We start from the raw sequence: 15,752 nt of genomic DNA, 5'->3' as shown, positions 1-15,752 counted from the left end.
ATTTTGTTGCATGGCTCGGCCTTTTATTGTCGGTTTCATTCGTTCCTAAAGGCTTCGATGTGTTTTGAATGTGCTAGGCTATTTGGTAGTGATGAGCATCAGAATGAAAGGCATTGTGTATGACACATTGAGACAATGAGAAACGATTCAAGTATTGAAGTATTTTTGGTGAATCAAGCTGAGATTTTTACCACTACAATATGACAATTCTTTTCCCATCGTTTCGAAAACGCAGTAACAGCCTGCCGACCGAAGATCCATCAAATCATTGAGCCAGTGAAACCGCCGCTTCTACAATAAATTCCATCGTCTCTTTCGGTCGACTCAGCATCGGCGAATGACTACTCACAACCTCTCTAACCGTGACATTAGCCCCGGCACCCCTCGCCATCTTCGCAAAAATCTCTTGCGCCTCAACCGGAAACGTCCTATCATCCATCGTCATCAAATACCAAACCGGCACATCCATCCACCCATCATACACCCACTCCCCGCCCTCCTTCAAAACCCTCTGTGACTGTTTCCTCAACCTGCTCACCCAATACTCACCTTCTCCTTCCGTCAGATCATGATAAAACGATTCTCGCGCCGGAAGTTGTAATACCGCAAATCCGCTATCGTCGAATCTCCATAGTGGTGGAGGACTCCCACCAATCGCATCGAGAAAACTTGATCCCATTTGTGCGAATCCGCATGCGGTCATAATGAGTCCTATCACATGGTCAGTTGGCTTCTCATCGGCGGATGAGAGATCATCTGGGTAGCGACGCGTGAGACCTTTGACTGCACTTTGACCGACGGCCCCGCCGTACGAATGCACAACTAGTATCACATCGCGTCCGTGTTTGGTCTCGGACAATATCACGTTTCGTACCGCTGTGATGTCGTCGTTGATACCTATCGTGGCGTCTCCGCCTGTCGAGGGGAGTTCTATGGGGATACATTTGTATGGTTGTTGCTGTTGTTCTAGGAGTGAAGTCACTTTCTCCCAGATTTCGGCACGGTGCCATGCCCCAGGAACAAATACGAGTGTTGGTTTGGACATTTTGATTGCTTGTGCGTTGGATGGGGTAAGGGGGGCGGGGGAAGGTGTTTTTTGACAGGCGGATGTGAATAAAGATGGAGGAAGGAAGGAAGATATTAGGATTATCGTCCATCTGTCGAAGAAAAAGTCTCTATTTAAATGATATTGACTATGATCATCTCTGACTTGTCTTTCGTTCACCTGACTGCATTTCATAGGAAAGTAGTCAGCAGCGTAACTTTCTTCCGGAACCTTTTCGCATTCCTCGTGAAATACCGGGTGAGATGCGGTTCAAGGAGAAAGCGACGGTTTTGAATTTGTGGGACAGCAAGACCTTTCTTTAATGTTTTGTACGGATGATTTAAGGAGTAGTTGATTCATCTAAAACCATCGAATCTTTCAATTGAGTTGAAAGTCTGGAAAGGCTATAGCGAATCAAGAAGCGATCAATTGTTGAAATTGCAGGTCGGAATGACATAATTCGTCTAATCTCTTGCTCTCTTGCTATTTTGCGAAAATAGACTCCATCTTACCTGATCTATTCATGTCTATCATGTTTTGTATTAGGGGCTGCTTGATGAAGGGTTGAGATAGACTCATCTCATTTTCGGACTGATGATTTGGCCTTATGAAGACCAAATATTATGGCGACGTAGCTTCGCCTCATACACTCTTGAGGATATCAATATATATTTGGAATTTGGCGCCTCTTCTTCACTTCGTTGCTATTTGTGGGTAATATCTCGATCTTCCAGTATACGCAGATTGGTATTGCTGTTGTAGAACCTCATCGCAATAGTTTTGATGTATGAGCCGGATTTGAACTTTGGGATTGCCTTTTACATCCTTTTGTTGTTTTCTCAGATCATGAAACTTTCAATCGAATGCTGGTCTGATTGCGAGTATCGTTTCACGAACTAATGCCGGATGGAAGCTCTTTGATGGCCTGTTTCGTTTCTGATATTTACCTGAAGATGTGAGGGCAGTTGATTTTATCCTCCACCGCTCTTGGTTCAAATAAAGCAGGAGTGGCGAGGTCTCTTCTTCTATCCTTACATCTTGGTAGCTATGTCTGAATGGATAGCCGACTGTCTTGGAAGAGTTCTTTGGCCCAGATCGTGTCGTGGTTGCGTGCTTCTTGGTCTATCTGACATGATGTTTGGTGATTATGGACGGCTTGACGCTGTGAATGAAATTTAAGTATCAAATATACCGAAGATAATCAAGAATCTCTCACTGTCAACAGGATGTCTGGGCGATTGGAAACGCCTACATGCCATGATGGCCTATTTTTTATTTATTTATACACAAGGGAACAAAGTTAGATGGAAGAGCCCAGTATGTTTGAATATATCGGACCACTGCATTGCAGAAATAAATTCATAAGCAAACAAACCGGTGTTAAGAATATACTCTTGAGTGCGTGAGACGAACAAACCGGTGGACTTGTGCGCAAATGAAAATGCCGTTCGGACATAAGACACCGGGGATTAGATGTACGTAATTGACCAACAAGCCGAAATGCTCACTGTCGCACAACCAGTCCGGCTCGGATCCGAAAGTCCAAAAATCTTACACGATGATGCAGGAACCAGCAAGAATGTAGGATGGAATTCTTACACGAGGATTTAATCTGGCAGTGCATGATTCGGTGAATGAATATCATACCATTGAATGGTCATATTGTGAGCCGACGGATCACCAACAGATTGAAAGAAGATATATATCAAGTGAATATCCTTCATTCCAAAGGTATCATATTGTCCACACAGCTTTCATTTAAAGATCAATAACCTCAAAAACCACGCAACTAACTCACTTCAAAGACTTTACCAACATTCTCTGCATCCCGCCAATCAAAATGTCTGCACCATCCTCTAAAGAAGTCGCCATCATCGGATCAGGATTATCCGGTTTGACTCTCGCTCTCGCCCTCCAACAAAACAATATACAATGTCGTGTTTACGAAAGTCGACCGGCACCTTTGAATATCGGAGGTGCCGTCATGCTTTCTCCAAATGCTCTCAAAATTTTGAAAGCCCTCAACGTCTATGATAGACTTCGTCACAAGGGTTACAATTTTGATAACCTCGAGTATCGCACCGCCGGAGATGGGAAATTGGTAGAGATTCAAGAATTTGGTTCCGAGGAGAAATATGGTTTCCCAGCGCTTCGAATCTACAGACACATTCTCATTACTGAATTACTTGAAATGTTCAAGGAACAAGATATCCCCATTACTTTTGGCAAGAAATTCTCACACATCACTTCGGAAACCGACAAACAGGTTGAATGGGAATTCACTGATGGTACGACTGGTACTGCGCCTCTTCTCATTGGAGCTGATGGTATTCATTCTACTGTTCGTCGCTATCTCTATCCTGATTTGGAGACCAAGTTCACGGGAATGGTTGGAATCACAGCAGCTGTACCAACATCTCAATTACAACTTCCGGAGGGATATCATATTCCTGTCACTATAATGTCCCCAAAGGGTGCATTTGTGATTGCTCCTCAGCAGGAAGATGGATCCGAAGTATTGATTGGAAAACAATTACGCATTGAAGAGAAAGATAGAGCCGGATGGAATGATCTGTCTAGCAACAAGGAAGAAAGTGTAAAATTCTTGCAAAGCAACAATGATCTATTCCCAGAGATCGTCCACAACGCTGTTTCTAAGATTTCCCACGACAAGATTAATGTTTGGCCATTCTATATCGTTCCAAAACTCGATAACTGGGTATCTGAGAATCGACGTGTGGTTATTCTTGGCGATGCGGCTCATGCAATTCCTCCCTCTGCAGGCCAAGGTATCAACCAAGCATTTGAAGACGTTTATATCTTTGCATTGCTACTTGCAAAGTCGGACAAGGGAGATACCCAGAATGCACTTTCATTCTGGCAAGAATATCGACAAAAGAGAGTTGGCAAGGTTTTGGAATTGAATCAACAAATTGATTTGAGACGTTTGCCGGGAAATTCGGCAGACCAGAAGAGAGAGCCATTTGAGTTGAGCTGGTTGTACAGTGCGGACTTCGAGGCAGATGTACAAGAGTGGGTTGATCAACAAGGACGGCATTGAATTGAGTAGGTAGATGTTTTCGGTAAATGCCGGAGAGGAGAGAGAAAGGGTTTATTTGAAAGGGATGGGATGGATTTTGGCTCAATGTGGCAGCATGGGATCTTTGAGGCGTTTCTTGAGGCTGTGAATTAAATATTGGTAGATGGAATGACAAAATGGGACTCTTCTTTTCTTCGTCAAACTTTCAATTACATGACCTAGCTTTTCCCAATCTTCTTCCACCTAACAACAGAGACGGACGATGGATGAGATTTACATCTAGTTCATGAACTGTATGTAACCAAGTCTGGAATTCGATCGTTCTAACATACTCGAGGAAAGATGAGGATGTATTCAAATGGCAATCGGGATCATCATGAATAGAGAAATAGTGACATATGATCAATCTGGAATCAGCATGTTGGTCAAAACGGCCACCAGGGTCAATGCGAAGCGATCTTACTGCCCCCTGTGCTTGTCTTGTCTAGTCGGTGCCGAAAATTCGTGCGGGGATTCTTTGCAGGAGAGAGGTGGAGGCAAGGCAAGGTAAGGCAAGGTAAGGCAAGGCAAGGCAATATAATATGTACGAAGTCCGAGTATGCATTTTGGAATTCCTTGAGCATAGATAGATATACCCCAATCCCCCAAGTACCCCAGAAGGCTTACGTCGTTGGGACTTGTGTTTTCTAAGTAGTTAATTAATGCTGCATCACCTACCATTCCCAGGAGAGCTAACCATTCGATACTACCTTCTTTACACGTCAATTGTCCTATCGCGACGGAAAAACATCCGATCGATAGATAACCTCACAACTCAAGTGAGGCAAGTCAAAGCCAACACCTCAACCATACAATCAATCATACAATCAATCATACACCTATTCCAGTCATCATGGAATCTCCAAGGCAACCCACGACAACAGTCACGCCCACTCCCACCTCTGCACCCACACCGAGAAAATACACCGGCTTGGATTGTAGATTTTGTCAAAAGAGTTTCTCCAAAGGCGAGCATTTGAGGGTTAGCACCACAGTATCTTCAAGATGTACAACTTACACTCACTAATCATTAATTATAGAGACACGAAAGAAGTCGTAAGAAGAAATCCCTCTCCCATTCGAATGCCTCTTCATCAACATGAATCGCAAGCTAATCCAGTGATGCAAAAAGATACTGGATCTCGACCTTTCGTATGCAAAGAATGCAGACGACCATTTGCAAGACAAGATTCCCTTGCTCGCCATGAAAGATTACATACTCGGAGAGAAAGCAATTATCCCAATTATCCTTCACCACCTTCGAGTTTGGTTTCGCAATCAAGCATACCGACAAATATGTTACCCGCGATGGATTCAAACTTACAAGTTGAGACACCACGAACACAACAAGGAAATATGGAGGATAGAGGTACTGGCCATTCTATCATTGGAAATACACCTTCTTCGACCGAAGATCTCGATTTTGAATTGATATGGCCAGATTCGGAAGATCTGTTCGAAACTTTGATGTCTTCCGATCCAACGAATTCTTGGCAAATGCCAATTGGAATATTACCTGTACCTATTACAACTCGATCACACATAAATAACGGTAGTTTTGGTATACCAGGTCCATTTCAGGAGAAGGGCTCGATTGGGTCAATTCCGGTGGGAGAAAGTCATCAAGCGGTGCATAATGTTAGTGAGATGGTCACTAGTCTGGTAAGTTTTCCTGCCTCTCTAAATAAATTACATACTCATTAAAATATACAGTCATCAACTGTTACGGCTGCTGTTGAAGCTACGTCTCTTACGTCAGTTTTCCTGGATGAATGTTTACATATGTTTTTTGTAAGATTCATACCTACATTTCCAGTATTACATCGATCAACATTCGTCTTTCGAGAATGCACTCAACCTTTACTTCTCAATGCCATGGCTATCGGTTCTTTATATCTTGGGCCCAAAGATTCAGTTGCGAAAGGCGAAGCTTTATGGAGGCTTGCCCATGTAGCCGTTGCAACATCTTGGGAAACATTAATCACTCATCAAGGTCCGTACGATAGTTGTCAGGGAGTACAATTAGTGGTCACGGCTCTACTTGCTCAAATCTACGGCGCCCTTTCAAGAAATCGAGTTATTCGCACTACAAGTCAAGCATTCCATGCTCTGGGATTTTTTTGGGCAAGACAATGCGCATTATCTGATAGCGAGCCATATTCAAGGAGCAACTTACCAAACCAAAATTCTACCGACGAAGAAAAGAATAGAGCTTGGAAAGTTTGGGCAGCCAAAGAAATTCAACAACGTGCGTTATTAGGTCATTACGTATTGGACGGCTTAATATCCCGAATGTCTGGGGAAACACCATCAGTTCGACATGCTGCCAATCAATTGGGTTTACCTAGTAGTGAAACAGCATTCGAAGCTACTACTGCAAATGAGTGGCTTAATCACATGAGATCTCAAGAACCCTTACAATATTCTTTTCGAAGTATTATACGATCATTGTTTGCTCCGGCTAGTCAACCTCTTACTAGTTTTCATGCCTTCTCGGCATTTTCTCTTCGAGTCATTCTAGAAGGCCTTCAATCCTTGGTTTCAGATTGCGATTCCGATGATCTTTCTACAGTCGGGGTACCTACAAAATTCGAATTACGAAAAGCTCTGAGTCACTCATTTGAAGCTATATCAATGAGCCCAAATCTTTCACATTCCGAACGACTTGAACTTCTACTAAGGTGGCATACTATTTGCCTAGATGCTTGTAAAGATTCATCATTACTTTGCAGATCTATTTGTTCTCGTTATGGTATCGTTCAACATGTTTGTGGTGGAAAGAATATCATGAAACCGGAACAAGATTTGATAAGTTGGGCCAGTACGGAAGAAGCACGGAAAGCTCTCTTACACGCCATTGCAATCCAGGAAATTGTAGAACAATTACCAAGAGGTAGAGCACATGTCATACATATTCCAAGTTCGTTATTTGCTTCAGCAACAGTCTATTGTGTATTTTCACTGGCTGGCCAGGGTGCAGTCAATGTACCAAATATTGTGGACTGGCAAACTGTTTTGGCGACCAACGAACCTGGAACTTCTTCAACTCAACCAGGATGTACGAATCAATCAGAAACAGCATTATATCTTCGAGGGGAAAACTCATTTTTTAGGGCAATGGGGACAACGAAAAATCTTCTTTACGAACTCAATTCTATGCAGAAGCTATTTAAATGCTTGTGTTCACAATGGGGCATTGCATTCGATATGGAGGATATCTTGGATCAATGGAATACACTTTGCCATTGAGTTAGGATATGGGTATGTGTATAAATGATTTATGATTTATGGAAATGTGCGGAGCAGGGCGTTATGTGATTAATCAGACTTGCGTTTGATGCAAAATGGGTTTGGATGGGAGGCACTCGGAGGTTAGTCCTTGATGGAATGTTGGTGTACATGACCACTTTTAGTTTCAGTCGGCGTAATGAGTTATAATATGCGGAGTAGTTTTCATCATTGTCAATCTCAAGAAATAAATCATACTGTTGCTTGTATATCGAGGATAAACCTCGTCACATCCATCATAGACAGCATTTACTGTATCTATCTACCTTCTACAAAAGTTGGACGATCAAACGTTTTTACTTCAAATCCCCACACTTGAATAATGAAGAATTGTCATGGCGCGCAAGGGTAACCATATAGCGGCGTTTTAAATCCAAAGCGTATTAGTGCTCCACTCGCTTATTTAGTGCCCCTCAATGAATGAACGGAACTTGGCGACAGAAGCAATGATGATAAATCAGCAGAAAGATCTAGTCCCGTGATATTCTTACCCCTCCTTCTCCACAAATCATGACACCTTCCTTCGTTCTCTCAAGATCTATTTCCATAAGGAATCTAGATTGTTCCCATTTCTGTCCAACCTATCATCATTGGCGGCTCAGACCTATTTTTACGGATTTGCATGAGCATCCCATTACTTATTACTTTATACTTTTTCAGACACGCATTTCCCCTCACTTGACAAGGCTGCTAGGGAAAGTATGGATATTGTAGTACTTGGTGTTTGAGGGAGAGGGAGAGGGAGAGGGAGAGGGAGAGGAAGGGGAAGGTGACATATCAGCCTTACCTATGTAATCTCGATGAATGGATCTTGATTATTCAGCGGGGATGTACTACGTGCGTACTATCAGATCATACGATCTTGGTTGGGTCTTGCGAAACTTCGGGATATCGAAACGGGAGAAGAATCGCGTGAATCAAGACGATATCGGCGCGTGGATCGGATTGGGTTCTTGAATGTTATTGTTGTTGTATTGAGATATTGAGATATTCTTTTTTGCTTGATGATCATTTTGTATATTTTGATACCTTTCCTGAAGCTTTGTGACTAGTTTGAGGAAATATTGGAGCATCTAGGTATCTTTATGGTCTGTCGAGAGTGAGACTTATACAACCAAAAGCGGAATTTAGAAAAGATTCTTCTTGTCAACTTTACACATACAAAGATGGACGACCCGAAGCAACATTTGAAGATATGCATTATCGGTGCAGGTATGTGTATTATTTATCTCTCTGTCAATTTTCATTCGCTTCGTGCATGGTTTCAAGGTGTCGTTACACTGCTTTCGTCATATGGAAAGCTTATTCAATATGCATTGTAGGAATGGCAGGTCTGACATCCGCGTTGGCTTTGAAAAAAGAAGGATTTAAAAATGTGGAAGTCTTTGAGACGGCTTCGGATCTGGGTTTTGTGGGGGCGGGAATTCAACTCGCGCCTAATATGTCGAGGATTTTGGATGGGTTGGGGGTTTGGAAGGATATTGAAAGGGAGGCGGTGGAATTGAAGAGAACGAGTATTAGAGGTTAGTTGGTTTGGGGGGGTTTTTTTTTTTTTTGCTTTTTGCCTAGGATGGGTTTGGAGTTTACTAATGAGAGGGAATCGTAGAAGGGTCAACGGATGAAGAATTGGGTTCGGTTCAATTAGGATATATTCAAGAAGAATATGGGTATCCGCATATGGTTGGCCATCGACATTCTCTTACTCAGGGTCTTTATAATGGATGTAAACAGTATCCGGACTTGAAATTTCACTTCGGAACTAGTGTTCATGAAGTGCATGATTTTTCCCCGAGACCCTCGTTTACGATTTCTTCGAGAGGGGGAGAAAAGAAAAGAGTGGAATGTGATATTTTGCTGGCTTGTGATGGGATTAAATCGAGGATTAGGGAGAAGATGTTGAGGGATTTGGGGGTAGATGCTAAAGTGGTGGATTCGGACCAGGCGGCTTATAGGATTTTACTCACGAGAGAACAGATGGAGGATGATCCGGAACTTTTGGAGTAAGTTTATTTTGTTTTTGGAGTTCTTTTGTCTTCTTCTCTTTGGACTATTTTAGTCATTTTTTCCCTATTTGTTGAGTTGGGATAACTCAATGGTTAAGATGACTCGGGGTGATGTCTGGATATCATCCGAAACATGACTTCTTCCCCTTCTGTTGTCTTTTCTCATATCGTTTCCTAAAATTCTCGCATTGATTTGTTACTGCCCAGAATCATCCATCTTGTCCATCATCTACTCACCACCTCCTAGATTAATCAACACATCCGGCGTCTCCCGTTGGATTGGCGAACGTCGCCACATAATCGCCTACCCCATCTCCTCCAAACGCATCTACAACATCTCCACCACGCAACCCGATATCAATTTCGCCATTTCCCCCTCGGAAACCTACACCACCAAAGGATCCAAAACCACCATGTTACAAGTCTTTGAAGATTTCAATCCTAAAGTTCGGCGCATGTTGAATCTGGTCCCTGATGGTGAAGTCTGCGAGTGGAAATTACGTCTGCATGCTCCGTTGCCGACGTGGGTTTGGGGTAACATGGCATTGGTGGGTGATGCGTGTCATCCTACGCTTCCGCATTTAGCGCAGGGGGCTGCACAGGCGGTGGAAGATGGTGCGGTGGTGGCTGTTTGTTTGGGGAAATTGAAGGATGCAACGAGGGAGAGTGTGAATAGAGCGTTGAGGGTGTATGAGAAGATTCGGAAAGAGAGAGCGGAGAAGATTGTGGAGTTGGCGGCGGCCAGCGCGAGGAGTCTGCATTTGGGAGAGGGAAAGATGAAGGAGGAGAGGGATCGAATGTTTAGGGATTTGAGGGAGGGGAGGTCGAAAGATGTCCCGGATAAGTGGGCGGATGCTGAGGTGCAGAAGATGGTTTATGGAGTTGATTGTGTGGGGATTGCGAGGGAGAGGTTTGGAGAGTTTTGGGAGGAGGTGGAGAGAGAGGTTTGAGGGGGTGTTGTTTAGTGTTTAGCAGGGAGAGGGGATGTGGGAATGGTGGTATCTGGCTTGTGGGGATCATAACAGAGGTATAGTTTCGTAGGTGGATTTGCCTGATTGGTACATTTGTATGGAGATGTTGGAGGTATTTGGATTGTTGAAAACGGGTTAGTATCTTTGCTATCTCTCATTAGATATAAATCCAAACATTGTTAAATATATCAATCTTACAGTTAGTTATATTATAACCTTGATATATTTGACTTTACTACTATTCATCTCACCGCATCTCATCTCATTCTTTACGTAGTATATATATATATGTATATATAGTACACAAACTTCCAACCAACACACCAACTTCTAATAAGTATTTATCAAAATTCAACATTCACACACACATAGATCAAATAACCCAATTCAACTCAACTCAACTTAACTTAGTCCAATCTGATCTAATAAAATAGATCATTACTCAGTACTTATCACTCATCTATCCTATCCTATCTCATCCCATCTCATCTCATCCATTTCATCCATCCCTTGTATTTATTTAAACTTTACTTCTTTTTTCACTTTTTCCTTTGTGTAGTTGTTTATTTATAGATCTTTTACTTTCTCCTATATCCTGCATCTCGTGTCTCGTGTCTTATGTCTTATGTCTCACATCTTGTACTTTAACGCGTAAGCATATGTGTTTGTGTTTGTGTGTGTGCATTGGATTGGATTGGGTTAGTTATTTATAAGATTAGTATATTATTATACTGACTCACTAGGTGGATAGGAAGGTATATAGTTATATAGTTGGATGGATGGATGGATGGATGGATGGATGGATGGATAGATAGATAGATAGATGATTGGGTATGTACGTATGTATTTCGATTTGATTTGGGGGATTTGGAATTAGATTTAGAATGGTGATTTGAAATCTGGGGGGGGTTTGTCTATGCATGTATTTATTATTATAGGGGAGGGTAGAAGAGAATATGATGGAGTAAAATAAAAAGATATCTGTATGAGAATCTGAGTTTGAGTTTGAGTTTGAGTTTCGAGAGATGGGTGTTAGGTAATAGATTATAGGGGGTAGGAAGGAGAAAGGAGAAAGGAGGAATTAAATAATAGATAACTAATAGATAACTTATATAGAATATTGTATAATGTAATATAATATAATATGATATTTATGAATGAATGAATGAATGAAAACGATTTCCACAATAAATATAAAAACGAGATGATGGAAAATGAGAGAATAAACGAAATGTAAAATGTATAGAGATGAAAAGGGGATGGATGAAGAAGTAAAAGGAAAGAAAGAATGCGAATGAGTGTGAGGTCCATGAAGACTATCTTGATATTCTGAGATTCTGATACTTATTTTTTTATTTTTTTATTTTTTTTTCATATTTATTGTCGATCTATTTATCTATTTGTCTATCTACACACTCATATTATATTATATTATATTATATTTCATGAGAATAAAAATTAAAGACTTCTAGGGTTGAAATCAAAAAGTAGAAAAGTAAAAAAGTAAAGAAGTGAGGAGGTAAGGAGGCGAGGTGAGGATTTTGTGCGAGAGAGATAGATATTAATGTTGGTATTATTAGTATTAATATACATGTCCAGAATATTCACACTCGTGGATTTCATACCCAGTTCAATCCATTCCATCCCTCATCTCCCACAATTCTCAACACATACACATAGAATAAGCATCTCCATTCATTCATTCATTCATTTATTTATTCTTCTGCAAAAAAATAGACACAAACATAAACATAAATATACAAGTCATAAATCATTTATTTCGCCATCTCTCCATTCCCACTCACACTCTCATTCGCATCCACATCCGCACCCATCACCCCTCGTTCGCGATCCTCAACCCTTCCCGCCAAATCCGCTGGTCGCGATGGTCTCCATCGCTTCCCCATAAATTGTACGATGAGCGTGGGGATAATGCTGACACCGATAAGCAGAGCCGCTGCCACGGCTGCACTTTTCGAGAGGCCGAGATTCGTGAACATGGATGGGAACCTATTATTATATTAGTTGGGACATTCTCTAAAAAAATCTCGATGGGGGAAAAGAGAAAAGAAAAAAAAAACATACCAAAAAGGACCAATAAATCCCCAAATCTGTCTGACAAACGTGATGAAAACTCCAATGCTTGCCGATTCCTCTAGATGCGAATCTACCGCATAAGTAATCAAAACTGTTGTGACAATTTGATTTCCCACGCCCGCAATGGCAATTCCAATCACCGGTGTAATATTCCAATGCATTTCCTTTGCCTGTTCTGTTCGGACGAGGAAGACTACGGCTCCGACAATGGTGAGGATGAATCCGGCGTAACTTAACCATAGACGATGTTCGGGAGCGGGCTGGATACCCGTTTTGCGAGCCTTGCGATTCATCCAGAAATCGGAGAGATTACCTCCTAGTTGTTCGCCGATGACGGATCCGATGATGAGAGCGAGAAATTGGTAGCCGAGTTGTTGGGCGTTGAAACCGAATTTTTCGGCAAAGAGTTGAGGGAGTTCGACGGTGATGAGAACGGAGCCGAAGAGGAAGGTCATGGCGTATGCAACTGCTGGAATGACAATACATGGTTTTGCGAAGAGAGTGAGAGGGTGGACGAAATCGTAGATACGAAGCGGTGAAGGATCGATTCGATGGAAAGTGAGGTATTCTTCCTTGAAGGAAGATTTAGAATGTTGGACTCCATGACGAAGATATCTGGTTTCTGGACCCAGGAAAACATAGGCGATGAATTGAACTCCGTTCATGATTGCCAAGATCCAATAAATCCATCTCCATCCTACGTTGTTGGCGACGAATCCCATGACGAAGGGAGAAAATGGAACTCCGATTGTTACCATCAGTGTCCAGATTCCCATGTAACGAGCTCGATCTTTCTTAAAGAATGATTCTGTGACCACGGCACTACCAATTGCTCCAGCGGGACAAATGAAGAATGCAACAATAGCACGGCAAAGTGCCATGGTAGCATAAGTGGGAGCTTTAGCACATCCTATGTTTCCAACCAAGCTAATGATAAGTGATATAAGAAATAGAGGTCTTCGTCCGAAAGTGTTGGATAGAGGTTTCCATAGCAGGGGAGCTCCTCCCAAGATGGCAATTTGAAGTGAGGTAAGATATGAAGCTTGTTGAAGTGATACACCTAGTTCTTCTGCGATACTTTCGTAGGCTGGAATAATGGCTGCGGCTGTAAATGTTGACATACATGCATGGAGTGCCACAAGTACAAGATTTGTAACTTTCTATACTTTTTATTAGCTAAGTTTGAGAGATAGATTAGATAGATTCGATAGGTACCTTTGAGTTTTTCCAATTGTATGGATCAGCTTCGCTAGGTCCGGGCAAAGGATCTAAATCAAGAGTTCCATGTCGTGCAAGAAGATACTGTCTATGTTCTTCAGATAACCCATTGGCTTCAATATAAGTTGCATGAGTTGCTGCATGGTCGATAGTTTCAGAAAATTCACCACTAGGGTTTGAATCTTTACGCTCAATGGCGCCTGCTGTAACTGCCATTGTATAGTTTCGTTCGAGACAACTTGCTATGGGAGTTTAATTCCAAATGGTACCAAAACCAACGTCAAACCAACTTCAGTCTTTTCAGACGTCAAAAATAGTTTGAGATTGTAAAACTACCCCTCCAAGACTTCAAAGTACTTGAACAGAGGAACTCGTAACGGAAGAAAGAAAAGAAGAAGTTTTTGAGCACAAACGGTTCAACTCGAATCGAGGATACATATTTAAAATATAGGAGAAAATCTTCCCCATATTGAGCTAATCCACCCCATTCTCCACACCTTCTCTATTGAAGGGCGTTAGGGGCCTTGCACTAAAATCCCATGCCGCTTCCAAGGTACCTTCCCCTGTTCGTCATCCCGATCATGGTGCCGAACATCCATTCCACTGCAAAAATCGTCCAACCTCGTGGAACTTGCCACCAAAATCAAAAAGATAAGCAATTCCCCGAGACATGTCAAAGCAGCACCAAATCATACCTATCTCGAGCCTATGTAATGAGATAATGTAACAAGGTCAATAATCAGCGTCCCGTGTATGCCTTGCATACTAAGATGAAATGAGATGGGTAACACGAGCGATTCGTGGTCTACTCACGGTCCTGACTCCGAATGTGAACATTGTGGGGACTGGGACTCTCCACACTTGACCAACATGTAGAAAGTCGTTGGCTACGAATAAGTGGAAGGCGTCAGAACGAGTGGACGGTTGCGCGGCCCCTTGTTTGTTTGCAATCCGCGCGGGCCTGTATGTTAATTTTCTCCAGGTGCTCCACGAAATTTTAGCTTTTTAAGTTTTCATTGTAGTCATTTGGACCGAAAGTTGGGGTTTGTGGAGATACACAAATGTTGGGGTATGGGGGAATCGTTCTGGGGTTCTTTCTTGATTTGCATGGCTACTCTGTGTATTCTCGAAAAAAGATCATGTTGCTGGTGAATCAATTGAGGATATAATATTGGTTATCATATGTCGTGGATATAGATGTTAGTATGAGTATTTGGAGATGCATGGCGTTGAGGTATGGTTAGGGGGGGGGGTCGTGTAAAATACTTTTTCCGAGGTATTGAAGTGGATTCATACAGAGTGGACGGGAAACAACTACTTGACACCGCTGTCGATTAATAAACAAAGATCTCCAATGCGGTAGTTGTTACTCGTCCTTGAAGTCTATTAGAGTAAGTTGAGAGTAGGCGGACTTCCACATATAGTATCTCCTCTCCGCTCTGTCGCTCTAGTTCGTTTCATTAATTCTGGTTCTTAGTAATTTTTATAAATCGCTCATAAATCTCCTATGTCCCACCGTTTATATATGTATGTGCATTAGTCATTTCTTTTCTTCATGGAATAATATTCCAAAAAGTCTGGTGCGTCTTCTACAAGCAGGTAAAGAAACCACAATCTTTCAAGGAGATAATGATGTTACACTCACAAGATTCACAATCTCGTGGCATAGTAAAGCAGTCGGTCCGTCCTGTCTGGGCATATTTCGCACCTAAAACAGTGCGAATAAGCAATGCCACCCAGCCTTCCCATCTTGGTATCCCAAACAAGACTTTGGGCGTTCCCACACGTTGTAACCTTCCTGTCTACCGACATAAATGTGCTGTGCCAACCTTGGCGTTCAATACGACGTCAATCCAGCACCTATATAATTTCCGTGCAAATCAGAGAGGTCAATCAATGTGGGAAGAAAAAGCTGTGGGGATGTGTTTGCGTGTTTATATATCCTACAGCGAGTGGAAAGATAAGTCTGTGTTTTTGATTGGTGATTGAATGGATGGATGGATGTATTGCGAAGATATCGCGAAGATTTTCATCTGCAATGCTACCTCGCC

General features: G+C 42.1%; 5 protein-coding genes across 8 annotated transcripts; 3 read left to right on the top strand and 2 right to left on the bottom strand.

Annotated features, from left to right (window-relative positions):
- Positions 1–136: 136 nt before the first annotated feature.
- BCIN_12g04910 (hypothetical protein) lies at positions 137–1,317 on the bottom strand. Of its 2 annotated transcripts, XM_024696473.1 has the most exons (2): positions 778–1,317; positions 137–711 (listed from the first exon to the last, which is right to left on the bottom strand). In XM_024696473.1, the coding sequence occupies exons 1-2, from the start codon at positions 1,238–1,240 to the stop codon at positions 266–268; spliced, it is 909 nt and encodes a 302-aa protein (XP_024552283.1). In that variant the 5' UTR covers positions 1,241–1,317; the 3' UTR covers positions 137–265. The 2 variants fall into 2 exon arrangements, with proteins under 2 accessions (XP_024552283.1, XP_001553893.2); XM_001553843.2 differs by having other exon boundaries at positions 137–1,317.
- A 1,331-nt stretch (positions 1,318–2,648) lies between these two features.
- BCIN_12g04900 (hypothetical protein) lies at positions 2,649–4,259 on the top strand. Of its 2 annotated transcripts, XM_024696472.1 has the most exons (2): positions 2,649–2,776; positions 2,851–4,259. In XM_024696472.1, exons 1-2 carry the CDS (start codon positions 2,680–2,682, stop codon positions 4,104–4,106), a joined length of 1,353 nt encoding a protein of 450 aa, XP_024552282.1. In that variant the 5' UTR covers positions 2,649–2,679; the 3' UTR covers positions 4,107–4,259. The 2 variants fall into 2 exon arrangements, with proteins under 2 accessions (XP_024552282.1, XP_001553895.1); XM_001553845.2 differs by having other exon boundaries at positions 2,649–4,259.
- A 498-nt stretch (positions 4,260–4,757) lies between these two features.
- Positions 4,758–7,642, top strand: BCIN_12g04890 (hypothetical protein). Of its 2 annotated transcripts, XM_024696470.1 has the most exons (4): positions 4,758–5,106; positions 5,165–5,180; positions 5,257–5,786; positions 5,838–7,642. In XM_024696470.1, exons 1-4 carry the CDS (start codon positions 4,978–4,980, stop codon positions 7,371–7,373), a joined length of 2,211 nt encoding a protein of 736 aa, XP_024552280.1. In that variant the 5' UTR covers positions 4,758–4,977; the 3' UTR covers positions 7,374–7,642. The 2 variants fall into 2 exon arrangements, with proteins under 2 accessions (XP_024552280.1, XP_024552281.1); XM_024696471.1 differs by having other exon boundaries at positions 5,165–5,786.
- Positions 7,643–8,004: 362 nt separating this feature from the next.
- Positions 8,005–10,585, top strand: BCIN_12g04880 (hypothetical protein). The gene is made up of 4 exons (XM_001553847.2): positions 8,005–8,624; positions 8,735–8,935; positions 9,019–9,412; positions 9,663–10,585. The coding sequence occupies exons 1-4, from the start codon at positions 8,579–8,581 to the stop codon at positions 10,363–10,365; spliced, it is 1,344 nt and encodes a 447-aa protein (XP_001553897.1). The 5' UTR covers positions 8,005–8,578; the 3' UTR covers positions 10,366–10,585.
- Positions 10,586–12,076: 1,491 nt separating this feature from the next.
- On the bottom strand, positions 12,077–14,074 carry BCIN_12g04870 (hypothetical protein). The gene is made up of 3 exons (XM_001553848.2): positions 13,699–14,074; positions 12,472–13,643; positions 12,077–12,396 (listed from the first exon to the last, which is right to left on the bottom strand). Exons 1-3 carry the CDS (start codon positions 13,915–13,917, stop codon positions 12,162–12,164), a joined length of 1,626 nt encoding a protein of 541 aa, XP_001553898.1. The 5' UTR covers positions 13,918–14,074; the 3' UTR covers positions 12,077–12,161.
- Positions 14,075–15,752: the final 1,678 nt, after the last annotated feature.

Source organism: Botrytis cinerea, chromosome 12, assembly GCF_000143535.2.
Source record: "Botrytis cinerea B05.10 chromosome 12, complete sequence".
NCBI classification, from domain to species: Eukaryota; Fungi; Ascomycota; class Leotiomycetes; order Helotiales; family Sclerotiniaceae; genus Botrytis; species Botrytis cinerea.
Note: the sequence above shows the minus strand (reverse complement) of the source record. Positions and strands in the feature narration are given on the sequence as shown.

Bases quoted from the DNA above. Each gene is read 5' to 3' on its own strand.
- BCIN_12g04900 (XM_024696472.1), top strand. From the start codon at position 2,680: ATGAATATCATACCATTGAATGGTCATATTGTGAGCCGACGGATCACC. The intron at 2,777-2,850 runs GTATCATATTGT...CTCACTTCAAAG, and splicing joins GAATATCCTTCATTCCAAAG to ACTTTACCAACATTCTCTGC.
- BCIN_12g04910 (XM_001553843.2), bottom strand. From the start codon at position 1,240: ATGAAATGCAGTCAGGTGAACGAAAGACAAGTCAGAGATGATCATAGT.
- BCIN_12g04890 (XM_024696470.1), top strand. From the start codon at position 4,978: ATGGAATCTCCAAGGCAACCCACGACAACAGTCACGCCCACTCCCACC. The intron at 5,787-5,837 runs GTAAGTTTTCCT...TAAAATATACAG, and splicing joins GTGAGATGGTCACTAGTCTG to TCATCAACTGTTACGGCTGC.
- BCIN_12g04870 (XM_001553848.2), bottom strand. From the start codon at position 13,917: ATGGCAGTTACAGCAGGCGCCATTGAGCGTAAAGATTCAAACCCTAGT. The intron at 13,644-13,698 runs GTACCTATCGAA...TAAAAAGTATAG, and splicing joins ACAATTGGAAAAACTCAAAG to AAAGTTACAAATCTTGTACT. The intron at 12,397-12,471 runs GTATGTTTTTTT...ATATAATAATAG, and splicing joins GGATTTATTGGTCCTTTTTG to GTTCCCATCCATGTTCACGA.
- BCIN_12g04880 (XM_001553847.2), top strand. From the start codon at position 8,579: ATGGACGACCCGAAGCAACATTTGAAGATATGCATTATCGGTGCAG. The intron at 8,625-8,734 runs GTATGTGTATTA...TATGCATTGTAG, and splicing joins GATATGCATTATCGGTGCAG to GAATGGCAGGTCTGACATCC. The intron at 8,936-9,018 runs GTTAGTTGGTTT...AGGGAATCGTAG, and splicing joins GAAGAGAACGAGTATTAGAG to AAGGGTCAACGGATGAAGAA.